Raw genomic sequence first — 18710 nt, forward strand, 5'->3', positions numbered from 1 at the left:
AATAAGGTCTTGAGTTTCAGAAAGCTCTTTTCACACTCATCCGACCATACAAATGGAACTTTCTGCTTGGTCAGATTAGTCAGCTGGGAAGCAATAGAAGCAAATCCCTTGACGAACCGGCGGTAGTAACTAGCCAGACCAATAAAACTCCTTACCTCTGAGACATTAGTGGGACTTGCCCAACTCTTCACTGCTTCAATCTTCTGGGGATCCACCATCACTCCATCTTTAGAAACCACGTGCCCTAAGAAAGACACTGAATCAAGCCAGAACTCACACTTGGAGAATTTGGCATATAACTTCTTCTCCCTTAACAATCCCAGAACAATCCTCAGATGCTCTTCATGTTCTTCTTTGCTCTTTGAGTAGATCAATATATCATCAATAAAGACAATAACAAAGAGATCCAAATATGGCTTAAAGACTCCATTCATCAGACTCATAAAAGCAGCAGGCGCATTTGTAAGCCCAAAAGACATTACTAAGAATTCATAGTGACCATACCTGGTTCGAAAAGCCGTCTTTGGTACATCTGTTGCCCGTATTTTCAATTGATGGTAACCAGACCTCAAATCAATTTTTGAGAAAACACAAGCACCCTCCAACTGATCAAATAAGTCATCAATGCGAGGAAGGGGATACCTATTTTTAATAGTCACCTTGTTCAGCTGTCTGTAGTCTATGCACATACGAAGGCTACCATCCTTCTTCTTTACAAATAAGACTGGAGCACCCCAAGGAGAGGCACTCGGTCTAATAAACCCTTTACCCAACAATTCCTGGAGTTGGGCCTTCAACTCCCTCAACTCAGCTGGGGCCATTCTATAAGGTGGAATGGAAATAGGGCAAGTGTCGAGCTCTAAGTCGATACAAAAATCTATATCTCTATCAGGTGGCATACCAGGTAAGTCTGCGGGGAAAACATCCATAAACTCACGAACTATAGAGATAGATTCAATCGTCGGCACTTCAGAATTATCGTCCCTAAGATGTGCTAGGAAGGCTAAACAACCCTTACTCACCAACCTCTTAGCACGAAGAAAAGAGATAATCTGAACTGGGGTGGAAATATAGTCACCCTCCCACACCAACTGATCCATCCCAGGCTTGGCTAATGTCACAGTCTTAGCATTGCAGTCTAAGATAGCAAAATTTGGAGATAGCCAAGTCATACCCAAGATTACATCAAAGTCAACCATCTCCAGAATAATTAAATCTACATAAGTTCTGCTCCCCACAAAAGTCACAAGACAAGACCTATACACTTTCTCAACTAGCACAGACTCACCAACAGGTGTAGAAACACGAAACTGATTGCAAAGAGCTTATTAACATGCTATCTCGAAACTGATTGCAAAGAGCTTATTAACATGCTATCTAACAAATGTTGCTCCCACCAAAATTTGATTGATGATTGCAGGTACCTACTAACTAAGGCAAGAAGGGTATCAATCAAGCATGTTTTTCAAAGAAGCTAATGGAGTAGCGGACCAATTAGCAAAGAAATGATGCGAATTAGATATTTTTGGAAGCTTAATGATGTACCCCATTCTCCCCACTTTTATTATTCTTATATTTGATAGAGACAAAACGGACACTATGTTGCCTAGACTAGACTCCTTTTGTAATGACTCTTAAATATGTTTTATTAAATAAATCCTTTATTATCAAAAAAAAATAAAAATTCTTTCCCATACTTTATTAGTGGCTTATTCCTTTCTGATTTCTTAATCCCATTCACTTATATGTAAGTTACGCTTCACTAGATATTTTTAGATACTATACTTGCTCAAAACCTTTTTTGATTGTTCTATGCTTGTCCAAGTCCTTGCATTATACAACCAATGCAAGTCTAAGGAGAAACTTTTGAGTGAATGATTTTTCACGTGTTTCAATAATTTGTTGAGTTTTAAATAAAAGCTGGGAGGGATTGTCAAAATTAGCAAGGTCCTCGTTATAAACCCAGCCAACTATGGGCACAATTAAGTTTGATACATAACTATAGAAAGATACAATTTCAATTAGTAGCGGAGTCAGATTTTTCATCAAAAGTGTTTATACTTAAGAATAAGTAAAAAAATTTGAAAAAGTTTTGTTCTCTTCTTTAAGTTAAAAAAAGGAACTAAAAAAAATTAAACAAAACATCTAAGTTTAGGCTTGAATCCTAGCCATTAAGAAAACTTTGAACAACCTTAACCATTAAACTATCTTTTTTTACTATGTCAAAACTGTTCAACAATTAGTATATATCCGAAAATATCGATATTTAACATATATATACGCAAAAAAAATTCAACAAAAATTGTTCATCTGATCACCCTTACTAAGATATAGTTCCGCCCCTGCCTCAATGCCTTGCAATAACAGAGTCCTATAAAATTGATAAATGATTCAAAGCTTTGATTTGTGACTATTAAATATTTTAAAAATTAAAGCTTTGATCAGCCTCATTTAACATTTGTCTTGCCCTATCATGTTTACCCTTTGCCCTTTCCCCCGCTGCCCTTCCCCAACCCAATTGTCATCTCTAATCAAGTCATAAATTATTTTTACTATTTCAACTTAAAATAAGTGTTAAAAGTATATTCTAAATTTATTCAAACATTACAAAATTATTTTAAAATATTTTAATTTAAAAACAACTAAAATAAGCCCATTCAAACCATTTCTAAGTTACAAAAATGAAAAATTAATCCTCATAGTTACACAACATTTTTCATTTGGGATTTATAAAACTTATTTCATCAATATTACTTCCTCCAATTTATTTTTACTTGCCATATTTTTGTGCACGTTCCTTAAGAAGAAATGAATTAGAATATAATGTGACCAAATTATTTAGTAAGATTAAGGAACAGAGAGAATAAGTACTACTCTCTTTTTATTATATTAATTTTTCTTTTCATTTATTTAGTAAGAATAAAAATAAAAACTAATACTAATTAATTATATAAATATTGTTGCCTAAGAATCCATATAAATATGTTATTGATAACATTCGTTAGGTACATATCAAAAATTTTCCATGTATTACCATATCAGTAAGATATTTAAAAATAATTATATCTATCACAAAATAATGTATTTATAAATTATTATGTGCCACAATTGGTTCTCTATATTTGAGTTTTGACGGATTGACTTTTTTCTTTCATTTTTACACCAAAAGCCATTGGTACTCATTACTTTTACGGGATCATTTGATATGCAAATAATTAAATTATTTCAGAATTATAATTTTTGAATCATAATTTGTGGATTAAATCATTTCATTTTAAAGATGAGATAAAATAATTCAAGTTTTATAGAATAAGTTGGATATTCGAGATTGAGTTTGATATTAAATTTATATTGTGTTTGATTAAAATAAATTTATGCCGTGTATGCCTTGGACCGTTAACATATGAGTGTAGCAAGGACCATCCCATGATAAAACGATCGATGGTATCGCTTTTGGGTCATAAGAATAAAGTTTTTGCTCCGTCCCAAGTCTTTGCCTATCGGTGCATATTCAATATTTTATACCCATTAATTTTTAAAGAAATATCATTTATACCCATTAGTTTTTGAAACTATTAAAAATACTCATACATTTGTATTATAATTTAATAATGACAGTGAACACAATTAGTATGAATCTAAAAAAAGATGAAGGAAACATTGATTTGTATACGAAAAACTGCTATTACTACTTATAATTGGAAGTGACTTCAGAGAGTAAATTTGGATAAAAATTATATAAAAACATGTATATAACTATATAATTTTGCACAACGAACTAAGATTGAAATTCAGTTCAAAACTATAAATGATGGAAACATAGAAGTTTGAGGTAATTGTTAAAATTTTAAAAATTCTCAAACAATAGAATTTGACCCAAATACTCTAGTATGTGGAAATTTGGATTGTTTACCAAATAATGACAAATTATATCGCTAAACAATATTTACCAAAAGAAATATTACAAATATTATTAATAATATCCACAGCCAAACAAGTCCTTAACAAAAGAAATCATTATACAATTCTTACCATATTATCAATCTCTATATTATAAACATGCAAAATAATATATTTATTATTATATTATGCATAACTTATTTTTAAATCAAACTTTCAATGATGACCCTAAATTATGTATGTACCTTCTTTTTTTTTCCTCTTTAGCCATCCGATCTTAATTCTATGTACTTCATTTCTTTTTTAAAACCCCCAAAAAACTTTATTCTTATGACCCAAAAGTAGGGTCAAAAGAACAAAATTGATGTCATCACCAATAACATTGTTTAACATGTCCATCATTATATTCTTTTCCTCTCCCTTTCCTCATTTTCCCCTTTTTTTCCACTTTATGATACTTTTAGGTTGTCTTTTATATAGAAAATTTTAATTTTATGATCCAATTTTACTTGTGGAGTTGGTAACAATGTAGATGCCTTGTATGCAGCATTGGATGCAGAATATTGGGTGGACGGCTGGACCCAAATATTACCGATTGAGCAAAACGAATAATTTATTTATAATAGAATTTTTTGCTGGATATAAATTTATATTCTTATATTATAATATTTCATAAATTATATTGCAAGGAGGATAACAAGTTGTGGCATTGACGTCACAATTCCTAAAGAATTCAATATGTTTAAAACATATACAAGTTAAAAAACTTGTTTATAATCTCTGTATATATTAAACCAAACAAAGTTGATGTACTATAATAGTACGTATTAATGAGTATTTATAAAGTAGGGTACAAAAATGACTATGTGTACCCCCTTGTTTTATGAAAATTAGAATTTGTCATATTATTGTGCAAGTCGATGATTCGAATGCTATTAAAACTTTTGAAAAGTTTTCAAAAATAGTAGATTGTCTATCGGAAGAAGTTGAAAAAGAGAAATTTGGAGAATTGTTTGATCTCAAAGTATCATATCTTTGTGCAATTGATGCATTTATATATCTTGCAATAACTATAAACATGATATATTTTTACTCCTACATGGAGATATTAAAATAAGATCAATTGCATATTGCACATGAAAGTCCAAATAAAAATGTGTTTATCCTAATAAATATTAGCAATTTTTGTTATACAAGACGTTCATTTGATCGATCTAGATATGTTATATATTCCCATAGAAATCATTGTCATACCATTTTATTCTGCATGTCATTCAAATCATGTAAAGATAACAATAACTTATAAAGCAAGTTAATAATATACTAGGTTGTGACCCCAATAATAATATATGATCGATGACGATATAACTTTATCAAGATACAGATTATCAACCAGACAATTTGACAAATTTAATCACAAAAACATTGTTGATTTCGATGCGTGATAAGCTATTATACAAAATTGAAATACATCATATTTAAAAATTATGCAATGCTTTAATTAGATGGAATAAAATACACGTTGCATTCTTTTTTTAAAAAAACAACAAAAATTTTGTTCCATTGAATTCTTTATGATAAGATTTTAATAAGGCAACTAGCAAAGCAATTACTTCTTTTCGTGTTTGAATCCAATTTGATTAAGAATTTTTTTTTTAGTAAAATACATACCATTGAGGATATTAGGGGAGAAAAATAATAATTTAGAATTATTAATATTGCCAGGCTTATTCAAGTTAGTTATATGTGTACATCAATTATATTTTTAACGTGGAGAAAGTAATTTATTGTAGATAAATAACATTGCATGAATTTTTAAAATACTTTTACACGTGAAATATTAGATGATAAATCTCTCGACATCAACAAAGAGATGAAAATTTAAGGAACAATTCAAAGTGAACCAAAATTATAAACTCGAAGAGCTATTAGTGTTTCATATATAAAAAGATAAGATGACTTTGAGTCTACACCCATAAATAAGGTACTACTATTTTAAGTTGTTTTTTTATAAAAAAATTTTTAATCAGCTTTGATACATTAATTACAAAATCATTAGTAATATTAATTATAAGAGTTATTTGATTAAATTACTTTTTATATCTTCCCATAATTTCCTTTGTCTCGACCATTCAATGGGTAAGAATATATTTTCTTCGTCCACTTTTGTATGTTTATTATACTAAAATAGATATAAATTTTACTTGTTTAATTTAGAAATTCAAAAAATGCTTTATCATTTTATACCCTATTTCTACCCTTGTTATGAATGCTTTAATTATTTCTAATTCATTTTCCAACACTAGATATTTAGTACGCGCGATTTATGTGATACGCTTTTCATTTAGTTCATTCTAAAATAGAATATAACTTTTAAGAATTTCTTTTTATAACTCTTTTTTTTATCCTTATTGAAATTATTTAACAAATAGTCAAGGAGTGTTTTAGACTACATGTCTGAAAAGTTTTTCTTTCTTTTTAAAATTTTGTGTCAATTCAAAAGGGTATCACATAAATTAAAACGAAAAAAATGAATAATTAAAAATGATATAACACAATTATAATTCAATTTATTGCTCCTTAACATGTCTGCCAAATTAACACTAAATAAATAAAAATAAACGATTTTTTTTTAAAAATAATAATAATTGGCATCTCTTGATTCTTACAAACTTTTTTTTTTCTCTGGTCTAAAGTAATACAATACTTATTTCGTTCAAATTTGATTTGAATAGAACGGATTCATGTTTTGGAGCAGAAAAGTAATTTAATTAATATTTCATATTGTAAAATGTAAAATTACACTAATATAGTAAAACAAATTACATTGTTTATGGATATATTTTACTATTATCACTATAAATTAAAAAACGACAAAAAAGATGCCTAACGTAAGTTACAGACCCCGTAATTTCCGATCACACACATTAAAAACAGCATCCTTTCTGACAAAATCAGTTATATATGTAATAATTAATTCTCCATTATTTCCCTTTTCGCTAATACTCTTCTCTCCCATATTAATTATTTATATTATTAAAAAATAATTATTTATTTAAATTTATATGATGATGTTGTGATTTGATACAAAATATAAGAATTTTTCTTTTAAAGTTACGATCTAAAATAAATTATAAATATTAGTATAATTATAAATTATTTTTAAAAAATAAAAAGTTAAATCATTATTAAATATAAAAACATGTCATTTATTGTGTTTTGATTATCACATTGTTTTATTATATTCATTATTTTCTTCTTTTTATACTTGAGGTTTAGATATATTTAAGCCGATTATCTTTCATAAATAATTTTTATCACTTTGATTTAGTGATGAAATTTACGTATACTCTATCTTCTTATTGAATATATTATTATTGATATCATAGTAACATTATTTTGTTTATAATTTTTTAAAGATAAAAAAAGTGGACAACTAATATGTAACGGAGTCATACCAATTCCCCAATATTACACACACACACAAAGGGCAGGGCAGTGTGGATTCTCTCTCTCAAAGACCCCAATGAATTTCTAGTGAGAGAGAGGAAGAGGAAAACTGCCATTTTACACAAATACTGCACTCTTTTTTGCTACAAATCGGAGCAATGAAAGTGTCAACTGGAGACTGTAGTTGCACAGTCGAAAGTGACAATAGAGATACTACTACTACTAGTAGTAGTGTTGGTATTAGTGGTGATGACGGCGCCGGAGAAGTGGGTGGAAGGGTGGTAGCGGTGGTGGGAGTGAAGTTAGATTCCAGAAGTAAAGAGTTACTCACTTGGGCTTTGGTTAAGGTTGCTCAGCCTGGAGATCATGTTGTGGCTGTACATGTCCTGGATCCAAATTCTGGTAAAATTCATGCCAGAAGTTGGAACGTTTTTTTTTTGCTTTTTGTGTAATGGGTGTTCTTCAGTGTTGTCAGTTCTTCCCTTTTTTCCATTTTTTTTACTGTTTATGTTGTGGGTATTCTGTATACACGCAGTGGAAGGGTTTTGATGGTTTAATCGTTTGGAAATTGCTGAGTTTTTAAAACAATTTTCTGCAGATAACCCTACTGTTATTTGTGCAATGGGTATTAGATAGTATAAATTTCTGTTTCATTTTAGTCGTTGATTTGGTGGTAATAGTTATGGGAATTTCTCTTCTTTGATTTTGCTTTCGCAATTTGTTTCAGTTTTCTCTGTTAATTTTTTTATTTTCTGCTCTGTGAGTAGTATGCAATTGTCTCAGTTTCACACACAACGGCTCATTTGATGATGTAATAATTGACAATTTTTTTTGTGTCATTTCTTCACTGTTTGGGTTATCTATACATTTTCTGGATTTCATTACTGATGAATCTTGTGCAAAGTCGAGGAATTTTTTGGATCTATGATTTGTAAACTAGACAATAGGTAGGAGGACTTTCTCATTTAACTTGCAGTGGTTGATTTCATGGTGTTCCCTTTCTCACTTTTTTATTCAGTTTTAATGTGCTCTCATTTGTTTTAATTTTGATCTTGTTGAAGAAAAATCAGAACCGCTTTCACTGGTGAAGTCATTTGACTCGATGCTGTCTGCTTATGAGGGATTCTGCAATTTAAAGCAGGTTTATTCATACAACCCTTTTTCTTCATTTCATTATGGATAAACTTTATTGAGATTACTATCTATAAAGCAGAAGAGGAAATAGGTAAAAATCTCTGCTAGCAAAACATTCACAGAATCTGAAACCGTTGTTGCTTTGAGGGCCTGAACAATCTTTTTCTTTTTCAACAGAAGTACTTAGTCATTGGTTCTGCATCAGGATTCAGGATTTTGGTTTCTCAAATGATTGTTTGGTTTCCTTGCACCAAAATTATGTAGGAGAATTTTGACAGTGCCTAGATTACTATCATTATCACTTATGCTGTATGCGAGTTTTTGGATTTAGGAGGTGAAAATTCATAATTTATTGTGGACTGGGATTTCTAATTCACAATGTTGTGGTATATTTAGTGGATCAGTTCTCTCTTGTGGAATTTCGTAAATTTAGATCTGAATTTGTTTAATTACAGTAAACTAGATTTGGGATTTGCATATTTCCTTTTTCTGTTTGTCTGCTGCCTAGTTAGAGGAGAGCCAAATCCATTTTTTTAAAATCTGGATTTGGATGAACTTTGTTTAGGTGCATTTGAAGCTTAAAGTCTGCCGAGGATCACCAGTTCGTAAAGTTCTTGCTCGTGAAGCAAAATTGGAAAGTGCTATAAATTTGATTATTGGGACTTCAGGCAGCCATCATGCCATTCGGTCATCAGTGTCACTTGCAAAATACTGTGCTAGGAAAGTGACAAAGAGCATCTCTGTTATTGCTGTTGACAATGGCAAGATTGTTTATCAAAGGGAAGCAAGTGCTTCAGATGGAGATGAATCTAGTGATTCAGATGTGCCCAAATCAAGATTCAAGAGGAGGAAGACACTGACCAAAAGTCCTCTGAGCTTAGTGCCTAAGAAAGCCGTGGAAGAAAACTCTTGTACACCAGAGAACAATCACATGGCATTGGTTGTTAAGCCTATTGAAGTCTGGGAGTCAAAGTCTCGCTGGACACTGCTTCGACGAGTGTTTCTTCACAACTTCGTGGCACCTGATAAATTTCCTGCGAAAAGGTCATCTGTGATGCAATGGGTTTGGAAACGACCAAGTCGGCAATCTTTTGCAGCTATCTACCCTGATCATAAACAGAGTGTATCTGACAAGGATGAGCCTCATCGTACAAACTTGGATGAAGAGAAGGGGGCAATTATTCCTGTTGGAAGTGATGCTAATCCAATTTCAGATGAATGCTTTGTTATCCTTCCTGGGGAACTGGAGGGTCTTTCTGAAAGGTACTCATCAATTTGCAGATTGTTCAATTACCAGGAGCTTTGTTCAGCAACATCTGATTTCCTGCCCGGTAAGTCCCCACCTTTCTGAATTTTGCAATTATGAGCATAACTTCCTTACATTTCACTAAATGTAACTATATCTGTAGAGAATTTGATTGGAAAAGGAGGCAGCAGTAAGGTTTACAAAGGGCACCTTGCTGGTGGAATGCAACTGGCTGTGAAGATATTGAAGCCATCTGAAGCTGTGGCACAGCAATTCCGTTCGGAGATAGAGATACTCACAACTCTTCATCACAAGCACATAATATCACTGTTTGGGTTTTGTTTAGAGGCGAACAACCTTTTACTGGTTTATGATCTGTTATCCAGAGGAAGCTTAGAAGAGAATCTCCATGGTATCATAACTAGATATTTCCTGCTTGTTTGGAGGCTTACGCTATTTTTCCTGATTCGCTGTACTGACAACAATGTAAACTACTAGGTTCCAAAAAGGATGAAAATTCATTTAGCTGGGTAGATAGATACAAGGTTGCTTTGGGTGTTGCTGAGGCACTGGACCACCTACACAATGCAGTTGATGGCCCCATAATCCACCGGGATGTGAAATCTTCAAACATTCTCCTGTCCGATGATTCTGAGCCGCAGGTAGTTCATTCTTCTTTTTAAGTTACGTCTTTCGGTGAATAATTAGTATTAACTGCTGTTTTTCATTCAGCTTTCAGATTTTGGACTTGCAACGTTGGCCTCAAGCTGTTCAAATCATTTAGATAGCATTGATGTTGCTGGAACATTTGGGTAACTTAATTTTTTCATTTTGAGTTCAAATAACATTTGTCTACATCACTTCATCAAAAAAAGGAGCCTTTGTTCAGTCCATAACTGATATTATATTTGCAGCTACTTGGCTCCTGAGTACTTTATGCATGGAAAGATAACTGAAAAGATTGATGTGTATGCATTTGGTGTTGTTCTCCTTGAGCTTTTGTCTGGTAAAAAGCCAATTGATAATGGCAACGGGAAAGGTCAGGAAAGCTTAGTCATGTGGGTAAGTTGTTGTCTTTACAAATTGTGAATAAAATATCCTTTTTTCTTCCTGCTGCATTTTAGATTGTGCTTTTCAAATTGTTGATAACGATTTTCAGGCGAAACAAGTTCTGAAGGGTGGGAACATGAAGGAGTTGCTAGATCCAAGCTTGATTGACACTTATGATCATGATCAGTTTGAGAGAATGGTTTTGGCAGCATCACTGTGCATCAGACGAGCTCCTGGAATTAGACCTCAAATTGACATTGTGAGTGAACTTTGTTAGCCACTCAAGTTGAGGTTATTTTGTACTATAAATCTGTTGCCCCCTTGCATTTATAATATTTAACGGTATTAAATTTTCTTAAAAAAACAGGTGGTTAAACTCCTCCAAGGTGAGTCTGAAACAATTAAGTGGGCGATGGAAGAAGGCAAAGCTTTAGAAGAAGTAGATGCTGTCGATGGTGAACAACCACCCTCAAACATACAATCCTTTATTAATCTTGCATTGCTGAATTTGGAGGATGAGTCCTCACTTTCATGTAACAGCACGGGACCAACCATTTCTGTGGAGGATTATTTGCAAGGGAGGTTTAGTCGGTCTTCAAGTTTCGATTAACCATTCCTATGATAGGTGTCTATGGCTATAACAAGTAACCCTTTTTCTGTAAATACCGAGCTTTCCTTCTTGATTGATATCCCCATCGCTGGGTCCTGGTACGAGAGGTTTCAAACCATTGACCTCCTCCTTGCCTAGCCTGGGCTGATTTTTGCTTCAACTATGGCCTTTTTCCACAGTTTCTTTTTTGGGGTGTAGTAACAAATGCTGCAGATGCTTCAAGCTGAGTTATTGTAAATCAAATCCAAAGTTGAGGTGTAATTAAACATCTTTCATATTTAGTTGGAAGAAAATTACTTTAGTTGTCAATAGAGAGCTTTAACAAATTCTGGAAATTCTACCCTTTGACCTGTATTGCAACCTTAATTTTTACTTTGTAGAGAAGTGTTTTTTCCTCCTCCTAAATTCTAATATTACATATTTTTATTTTTTCGTGAGTGTCTGCTTATTTCAAGGATTTTATATAATTTACAAATTATGATATCTGAAAGACTGAAAATTATAATGAGAGATCAGTGGTTTACAAAGTACCTCCTGTTTACTTTTTACTTGTTTATTTACAAAAAATCAAAAGGTAATTATCATTTCATACCTATTTTATTTTTATCATCAAGTTCTATTTATTTTTCAAACTTGTTAGTGACATAATAAAATCATTATGCGTGCTTTTTATAAAGTGTATCCAAATATGACAAGTAAATATGAATGGAAGGAGTAATTAACAATAAAAAAAAAAGAAGGTAAAAGCCAAGTCTATAATTTATTGGATTTTTTTTTAAATGTCATATTTAATATAAGAAATTTCGAATTGTGACAGTAGTTTCTAACTTTTAGGTTGTAGCAATAAAAAACTTCCAAGTTATAACAGATTTAAAAATAATATACATTAATTAAATTATTAAAAAATGAAATATACATAATCTATACTATATTAAAAGCACGAAGGTCCTTAATAATAATGTTGATTAAACTTTTTTCACTTCATTAAAAGACTCCGCTTTAGACAAAATATTCTTTTCAATATTTTTCTCAAATAATTACCATTCTTTTCAATATTTTTCTCAAATAATTATCATTTAATTATTATCCTAATATTTAAAATTTTAAAAATAATTAGAGTTATAGCTATTAAATCTTTATTATTTATAAAAGGTAAGAACTCCTAATATTTAGACTTTAAAATAAACTACAATTTGACTTCTTAAATTAATCATTATTTGATTTAGATAGAAAATGTCAATATTTAGGACTCTATTAAAATATACCTTGTAAAATTTCTCTCCATAATTTTCGTATATATTTAATCTATATATATGGAGTCAAGTTAACAAACATTAAATTAAAAAGTAATGACAACTAAACGCTTACTAAAAAATTTAATACGTGTATGTGATCAATTTTGTTCCTATCTAGAATTCTTCATCTATGTATATTTATTACGTGTTCTTCCCAAATATTAGATGGTTCTTTTTATTTTTTTACGTCAGAAAATTATATTTAAAATATTTAATTTATTTTGCATTGATTTTTGTAGATATCTTGAAGATGGTTGACGATGAGAACTCATCACACGGACATGAGGTTGATTTTATGCTCTATTGTAATAAATATAATTTATATTGTACCCATCAATTCCCTGCCCTTTTTCCTTTATCTATGATTAAATTCTTTGAAGATTTTAGCATTCTTGCTAACTTTAGGTTATCTTCATGGTTTAGCAACACTGTTTATTTTCTTAACTTAGCAATTGGGTGCCTTTTTACATAAATTCCTTTCAATTAAAGAGGAAGATGTGAAAAAATTGTTGTTTGGTAACCAAATGGATGTAAGGTCCTTTTATCCCATGTTGAGAATTCGACAGATCTATAATACAATTAATTTAAATAATATTTTATTTTAAAAAAAATGAATTTGTTATATAATTTTTCTTTGGTTCCCTACCAACAGAAACAAACAATACGGAAGCCATGGGTGAAGCTCAGTCTTGCGAAACTCATCTATCATTTACTATTTTTTTCTCAAATAATTTTTATTTAATTATTATTATAATATTTAAAACTTTGAAATTAATTAAAAATCTTTACTTATTATAAAAAGAGAAGAACTCCTAATATTTACTAATATAAAATTAACTGAAATTTTGGTTTTTAAATATTTTCTTATTTTATTCGAAGCAAATCCTAATTTCAATTTGTAATCATAAGGATTTTTACACTTAAACTAAAATTTCGTATGTTTATTTAGTAAAAAAAATCTAACAAAGTCAAAGTGTGGAATATTAAATATATTTTAATAAATAACCTTCTACGGAAAGGATTTATATAAGGAATAACTTACTGATTTTTAAATTTAAATTCTCAATAGGAGTTTCTTATAATAAGGAAATATTTAATAACCAGAATTTAAGTTTAAAAGAAAGATATATTTTAAAAATTAAGGAGTATTAAAATATATGGTAAGAGGTATGAGGAAAACTTAATAATTAAGGAGTTTTAAAATATATGGTAAGCTGAAAAAATATGATAAGATGTATTAGGAGAATTAGTAATTAAAGAGTTATTGAATTTATGGTAAGAGGAAAATATATTTAAAACTTAAGGAGTCCTAAAATATAGGGTAACAGGGAAATATATGGTAAGAGGTATTAGAAAAATTAATAATTAAGGAGTCGTAAAATAATATGGAAAGAGAAAAATTTATTTAAAAATTTAACGAGTCGTAAAATATATAGAAAGAGATAATATAAATGGTAAGAATTCTAAGATTTTAATTTTTCTCATCAACATGTATGTATTTCTTTTGATTACTAAGTTACTTAATATTAGATAAGATTCGAAAAATATGGTGAAATGATATTATTTTATTTTATATTCTGTCATTTTTACTTTTCAGTTGATTTTTAAAAAAATTATTTTTCATTAGTATTTTTTATGTGACACTATTATTTATGGAAGCCAAGTTGGATGAAAGATTAAATCTAAGGTAAGTATATCAATTTATATATACCACATATAATGTTAAGTCTCTTGGTAGATGACTTTCATCGCAACTTAGGTCGTCATCTTTTGTTTACCATAATTATTTTTTTCATTATTAATTTGTTACAAGTAGTTGCGTTATATTATTATGCTCATATACAATGTAAATTGTTTTTCTTTTACCTTATTGTTTAGAGTGTATTTTTGTGTATCAATACCAATATAATTTTTATTTTTGATAACAATGACAAAATTTAGTTCATTACATTCAATTTTGCTCTTTAATTGTTAGTGTGATGGTGAGTTATCATGCTCCTCTTTAAGTACACTTTTATTTTAAAAATTTATGTTATTTTAAAAAAAAATTGTACTTAATGATATAATGCATACACGATATTTTTTTTTATATATTTATTATTAATTAACGCGATACACACGTGCAAAGTGCGTATACTTAACTAGTTAATAAAAAAGGGAATAAAAAAGACATTTTGTTTAGTTACCATAAAAGTTGGGATTACCATCAATCCTCAACATTAAATGCCTCAATTTTCTCAGTTGATTTTTTGTAATCGTAAAAACTAATTTACTGTCCTTAAATTACTCAATTAGTTGATGCGGTTAGATATATTCGTTTTTGATAATTTTTTTATTTTTTTTTGAAACTTTTTAATCTCCTTCTTTCTTACCAATTTAGAGGATTTTTTGTGTGGATTTAATAATCGAATTCAGTTGGTATTCAAATTAAAAGTGAAAGATTGATGTCGATATTGGTGCAACACGGTGGTAGATGAGATTGTTCAGGTTGGTTATCCATTCAGTTTTTTCGCATTTTTTTTCCGAAACTGTGTCATCTCAATTTTCTTACAGTTCCAAATGTGTCATTAGTTTATGTAATTTTTACTTAAATAGTTGCATTTTTATAATGTGATTCTGTGGTTGAATGTGTTTTTAATATAAAAATCTTTCCGTTAAATTATACTGAGATGCAATGTTTGTTGTTGTGTGTATAAATATGGTGCAAAATCTTGATAATTTTCAATATTTAAAAGCAGATTTTAATATTTTTTTGTATATTTTTGTCTATAAAAGTTGGTAAAAGCAAATTTATTTGTGAGTAGATGAACGTTATGAGTAGTATGAAGATTGTATAGTTTGGCTACACATGACATGTTTTTTTATGTGTAGTACATTTGATCGAAAGTAATAAAATAGTGTATTAATATTGAATGAATTTTGTATAATAATTGTATAAGTCATTACAGTTGTATGAAATGTGGATATGTTTTTTTTTTGTTTTTTTAAATATTTTTTAAAAACTCATGTGTGAGTATGTGATCATTTCGAGTTGTATAAAATTTGTAAAATTTGGATATGTGTGGCATGGTTTGTATGTGGATTAAGATGGATTCAAGTCTAAATTAAATTACTTTGTCTGAATTTGAAATGAAGTTTGTATAATTAATTTTTTTTTGCCCTTTAAAACTGGTAAAAATAATAATTCATGTGTGAGTACGTGATAATTTATAGCTGTATGAACTTTATATAGCTTGGATATGTGTGACATGGTTTGTGTTTGCATTAAATTATAATGGATTTAAATAATTGTGTATGAACTTTGTATGAAATTAGTATGACAATTGTATAACTCAACTAACTAATTTTATCATGAAAGCAGGAAAATATGTAGGCTTCCAAATGGAGGGCATCATATACGAGTCTAGTACTCTGTTTGTTGGACTGGTTAATGCAATTGCTGCACAACTGGGAGTAAACTTGACTGTCAACGAAATTGATATTAAGTATATTGTGAACAAACGTTGTCCACCCATTTGCATACACAATGATTTGAGTGTAAGAGTATACTTGGATCAAAACAAATGTAATGCTGATTTTTCATCAAGTTTTCGTTGTGCGTAACAGTGAAAGATCAAGCTATAGAAAATTTCGAAAGTGATTGTATGATCGAGCAATTTGAACGTGTTATTGAAAGACCACGCATTGAAATTGATTTGTACTCGACTAATTCAGTCCGGTTGATAGGAATGAATAAAGTAGAAGAAGTCGACGAATTAGAGGATGAAAGTTTTGTTATAATTAGTGACAAAACAAATCTGTTGGTGAAAGCTAAACAAGTTTACAATAACAAGGATACACTTGTGGCAGTCATGAGGCACTATGCATTAGTGCACAAATCCCTAATATATGAATATCATTGTTATTTGTGCACTATGCATTAGTGCACTAATACATTGTTATGACAGGCATGAGGCACTATGCATTAGTGCACTATGCACAAATAACAAGGAATTCAACCAAATGAGCACTAATGAATAGTGCATAGTGCACTAATACACTAATGCATAATATCTCATGACTGACATAAGTGTATCTTTGTTATTGTAAACTTGTTTAGCTTCCACCAAATGATTCGTTTTGTCACTAATTATAGCAGAACTTTCATCGTCTAATTCATTGATTTTTTCTACTGTATCCATTCCTATCAATCAGACTGAATTAGTCGAGTACAAATTAATTTCAGTGCGTGGTTCTCCAACAACACGTTCAACTTGCTCGATCATAAAATCACTTTCAAAATTTTCTATAGCTCGGTCTTTCACTATTACGCACAACAGAAACTTGACAAAAAAATCAGCATTACATTTCTTTTGATCCAAGTATATTCTTACACCCACATCATTGTGTATGCAAATGGGTGGACAACGTTTGTTCACAATATACTTAATCTCAATTTTGTTGTCAGTCGTATCTTAATCAGTCCAAAAAATAGAGTACTAGACTCATATATGATGCCCTCCATTTGGAAGCCTACATATTTCCCTGCTTTCGTAATAAAATCAATCAGTTGAGTTATACAATTATCATACTAATTTCATACAAAGTTCGTACACAATTATTTAAATACATTATAATTTAATACAAACACAAATAATGCTACACATATCCAAGCTATACAAAGTTCATACAACTATAAATTATCACGTACTCACAAATAAATTGTTTTTACCAGTTTTAATGGACAAAAAAATCAATTATATACACTTCATTCCAAATTCAAACAAAGTAATTTTAGACTTGAATCCATCTTAGTCCACATATAAATCATTCCACACATATCCAAATTATACAAATTTTATACAACTCTAAATGATCATGTATTCACACATGACTTTTTTTAAAAAATCTTTTAATATATATATATATATATATCCACATTTCATACAACTGTAATGACTTATACAATTATTATATAAAATTCATTCAATATTCATACACTATTTTATTATTTTCAGTCAAATGTAGTACACATAAAAAATATGTCATATATAGCCAAACTATACAATCTTCATACTACTCATTAGGGGTGTACATGGACCGGGTTGGTTCGAATTTTTTACAAACCAAACCAAACCATTTGTGTCGGGTTATTAAATCTATAAACCAAACCAAACCAATAAAAGTCGAGTTTTTCGATATCAATTTTTCTCGGGTTTTTCGGGTTTTTTCGGGTTTTTCGGGTTTTTTTGGGTTTTTTGGGTTTTTCATAGTATCTAATAAAAAGCACAGAGCAGTACTTCTTAAAAAGAATTCTAGTACAAAATATCAACATATAAGATGGAGGCAGAACACTGTTTGAAGTTTTAACTTTATAATATAACTTTATAAGATGAGCTTTTTTTGTATATTATTTAGATGAGCTTCTCAAATCCAAATCTAAATGTAAGAAAGAAAACAAAAATTATGAAAAAATTTTAAAAAATATTTATAAATTACATTTTAATAAATATTTTTATGTATAACATAATTTAAAAGTAGTATATCTATAATCGGGTTGGTTTGGGTTCGGTTTGACTTTTTTTAGTTAAAACCAAACCAACCCTATAATGGTCGGTTTTTTTTTCCAAACACCAAACCAAGTCAAACCAAACCACTAGTCGGGTTTTTTTTCCGGTTTGGTTCGGTTTGTCGGTTTGGTGCGGTTTATCGATTTGCCCTGTACATCCCTACTACTCATAACGTTCATTTACTCACAGATCAATTTGCTTTTACCAACATTTACAGACAAAAAATATAACAAAAAATAATTAAAATTTGCTTATAAATATTAAAAATTATACAAATTTCGCATCATATTTATACACACAACAACAAATATTGCATCTTAGTATAATTTAAAATGGAAAGATTTTCATATCAAAAATACGTTCAACCATAGAATCACATTATAAAAACGCAATTATTTGAGTAAAAATTACATAAACTAATGACTTGTTTGAAACTGTAAGAAAATTGAGATGACAGAGTTTCGAAAAAAAAACAC

General features: G+C 29.8%; 1 protein-coding gene across 1 annotated transcript; it reads left to right on the top strand.

Moving 5' to 3' along the window:
• The first annotated feature begins 7372 nt into the window (after positions 1-7372).
• LOC129887035 (protein kinase STUNTED-like) lies at positions 7373-11829 on the top strand. Its single transcript, XM_055961975.1, has 9 exons — positions 7373-7752; positions 8412-8491; positions 9050-9815; positions 9894-10142; positions 10229-10392; positions 10463-10542; positions 10645-10792; positions 10890-11039; positions 11148-11829. Exons 1-9 carry the CDS (start codon positions 7509-7511, stop codon positions 11388-11390), a joined length of 2124 nt encoding a protein of 707 aa, XP_055817950.1. The 5' UTR covers positions 7373-7508; the 3' UTR covers positions 11391-11829.
• Positions 11830-18710: the final 6881 nt, after the last annotated feature.

The sequence above is a fragment of the Solanum dulcamara genome, chromosome 4 (assembly GCF_947179165.1).
Source record: "Solanum dulcamara chromosome 4, daSolDulc1.2, whole genome shotgun sequence".
NCBI lineage: Eukaryota > Viridiplantae > Streptophyta > Magnoliopsida > Solanales > Solanaceae > Solanum > Solanum dulcamara.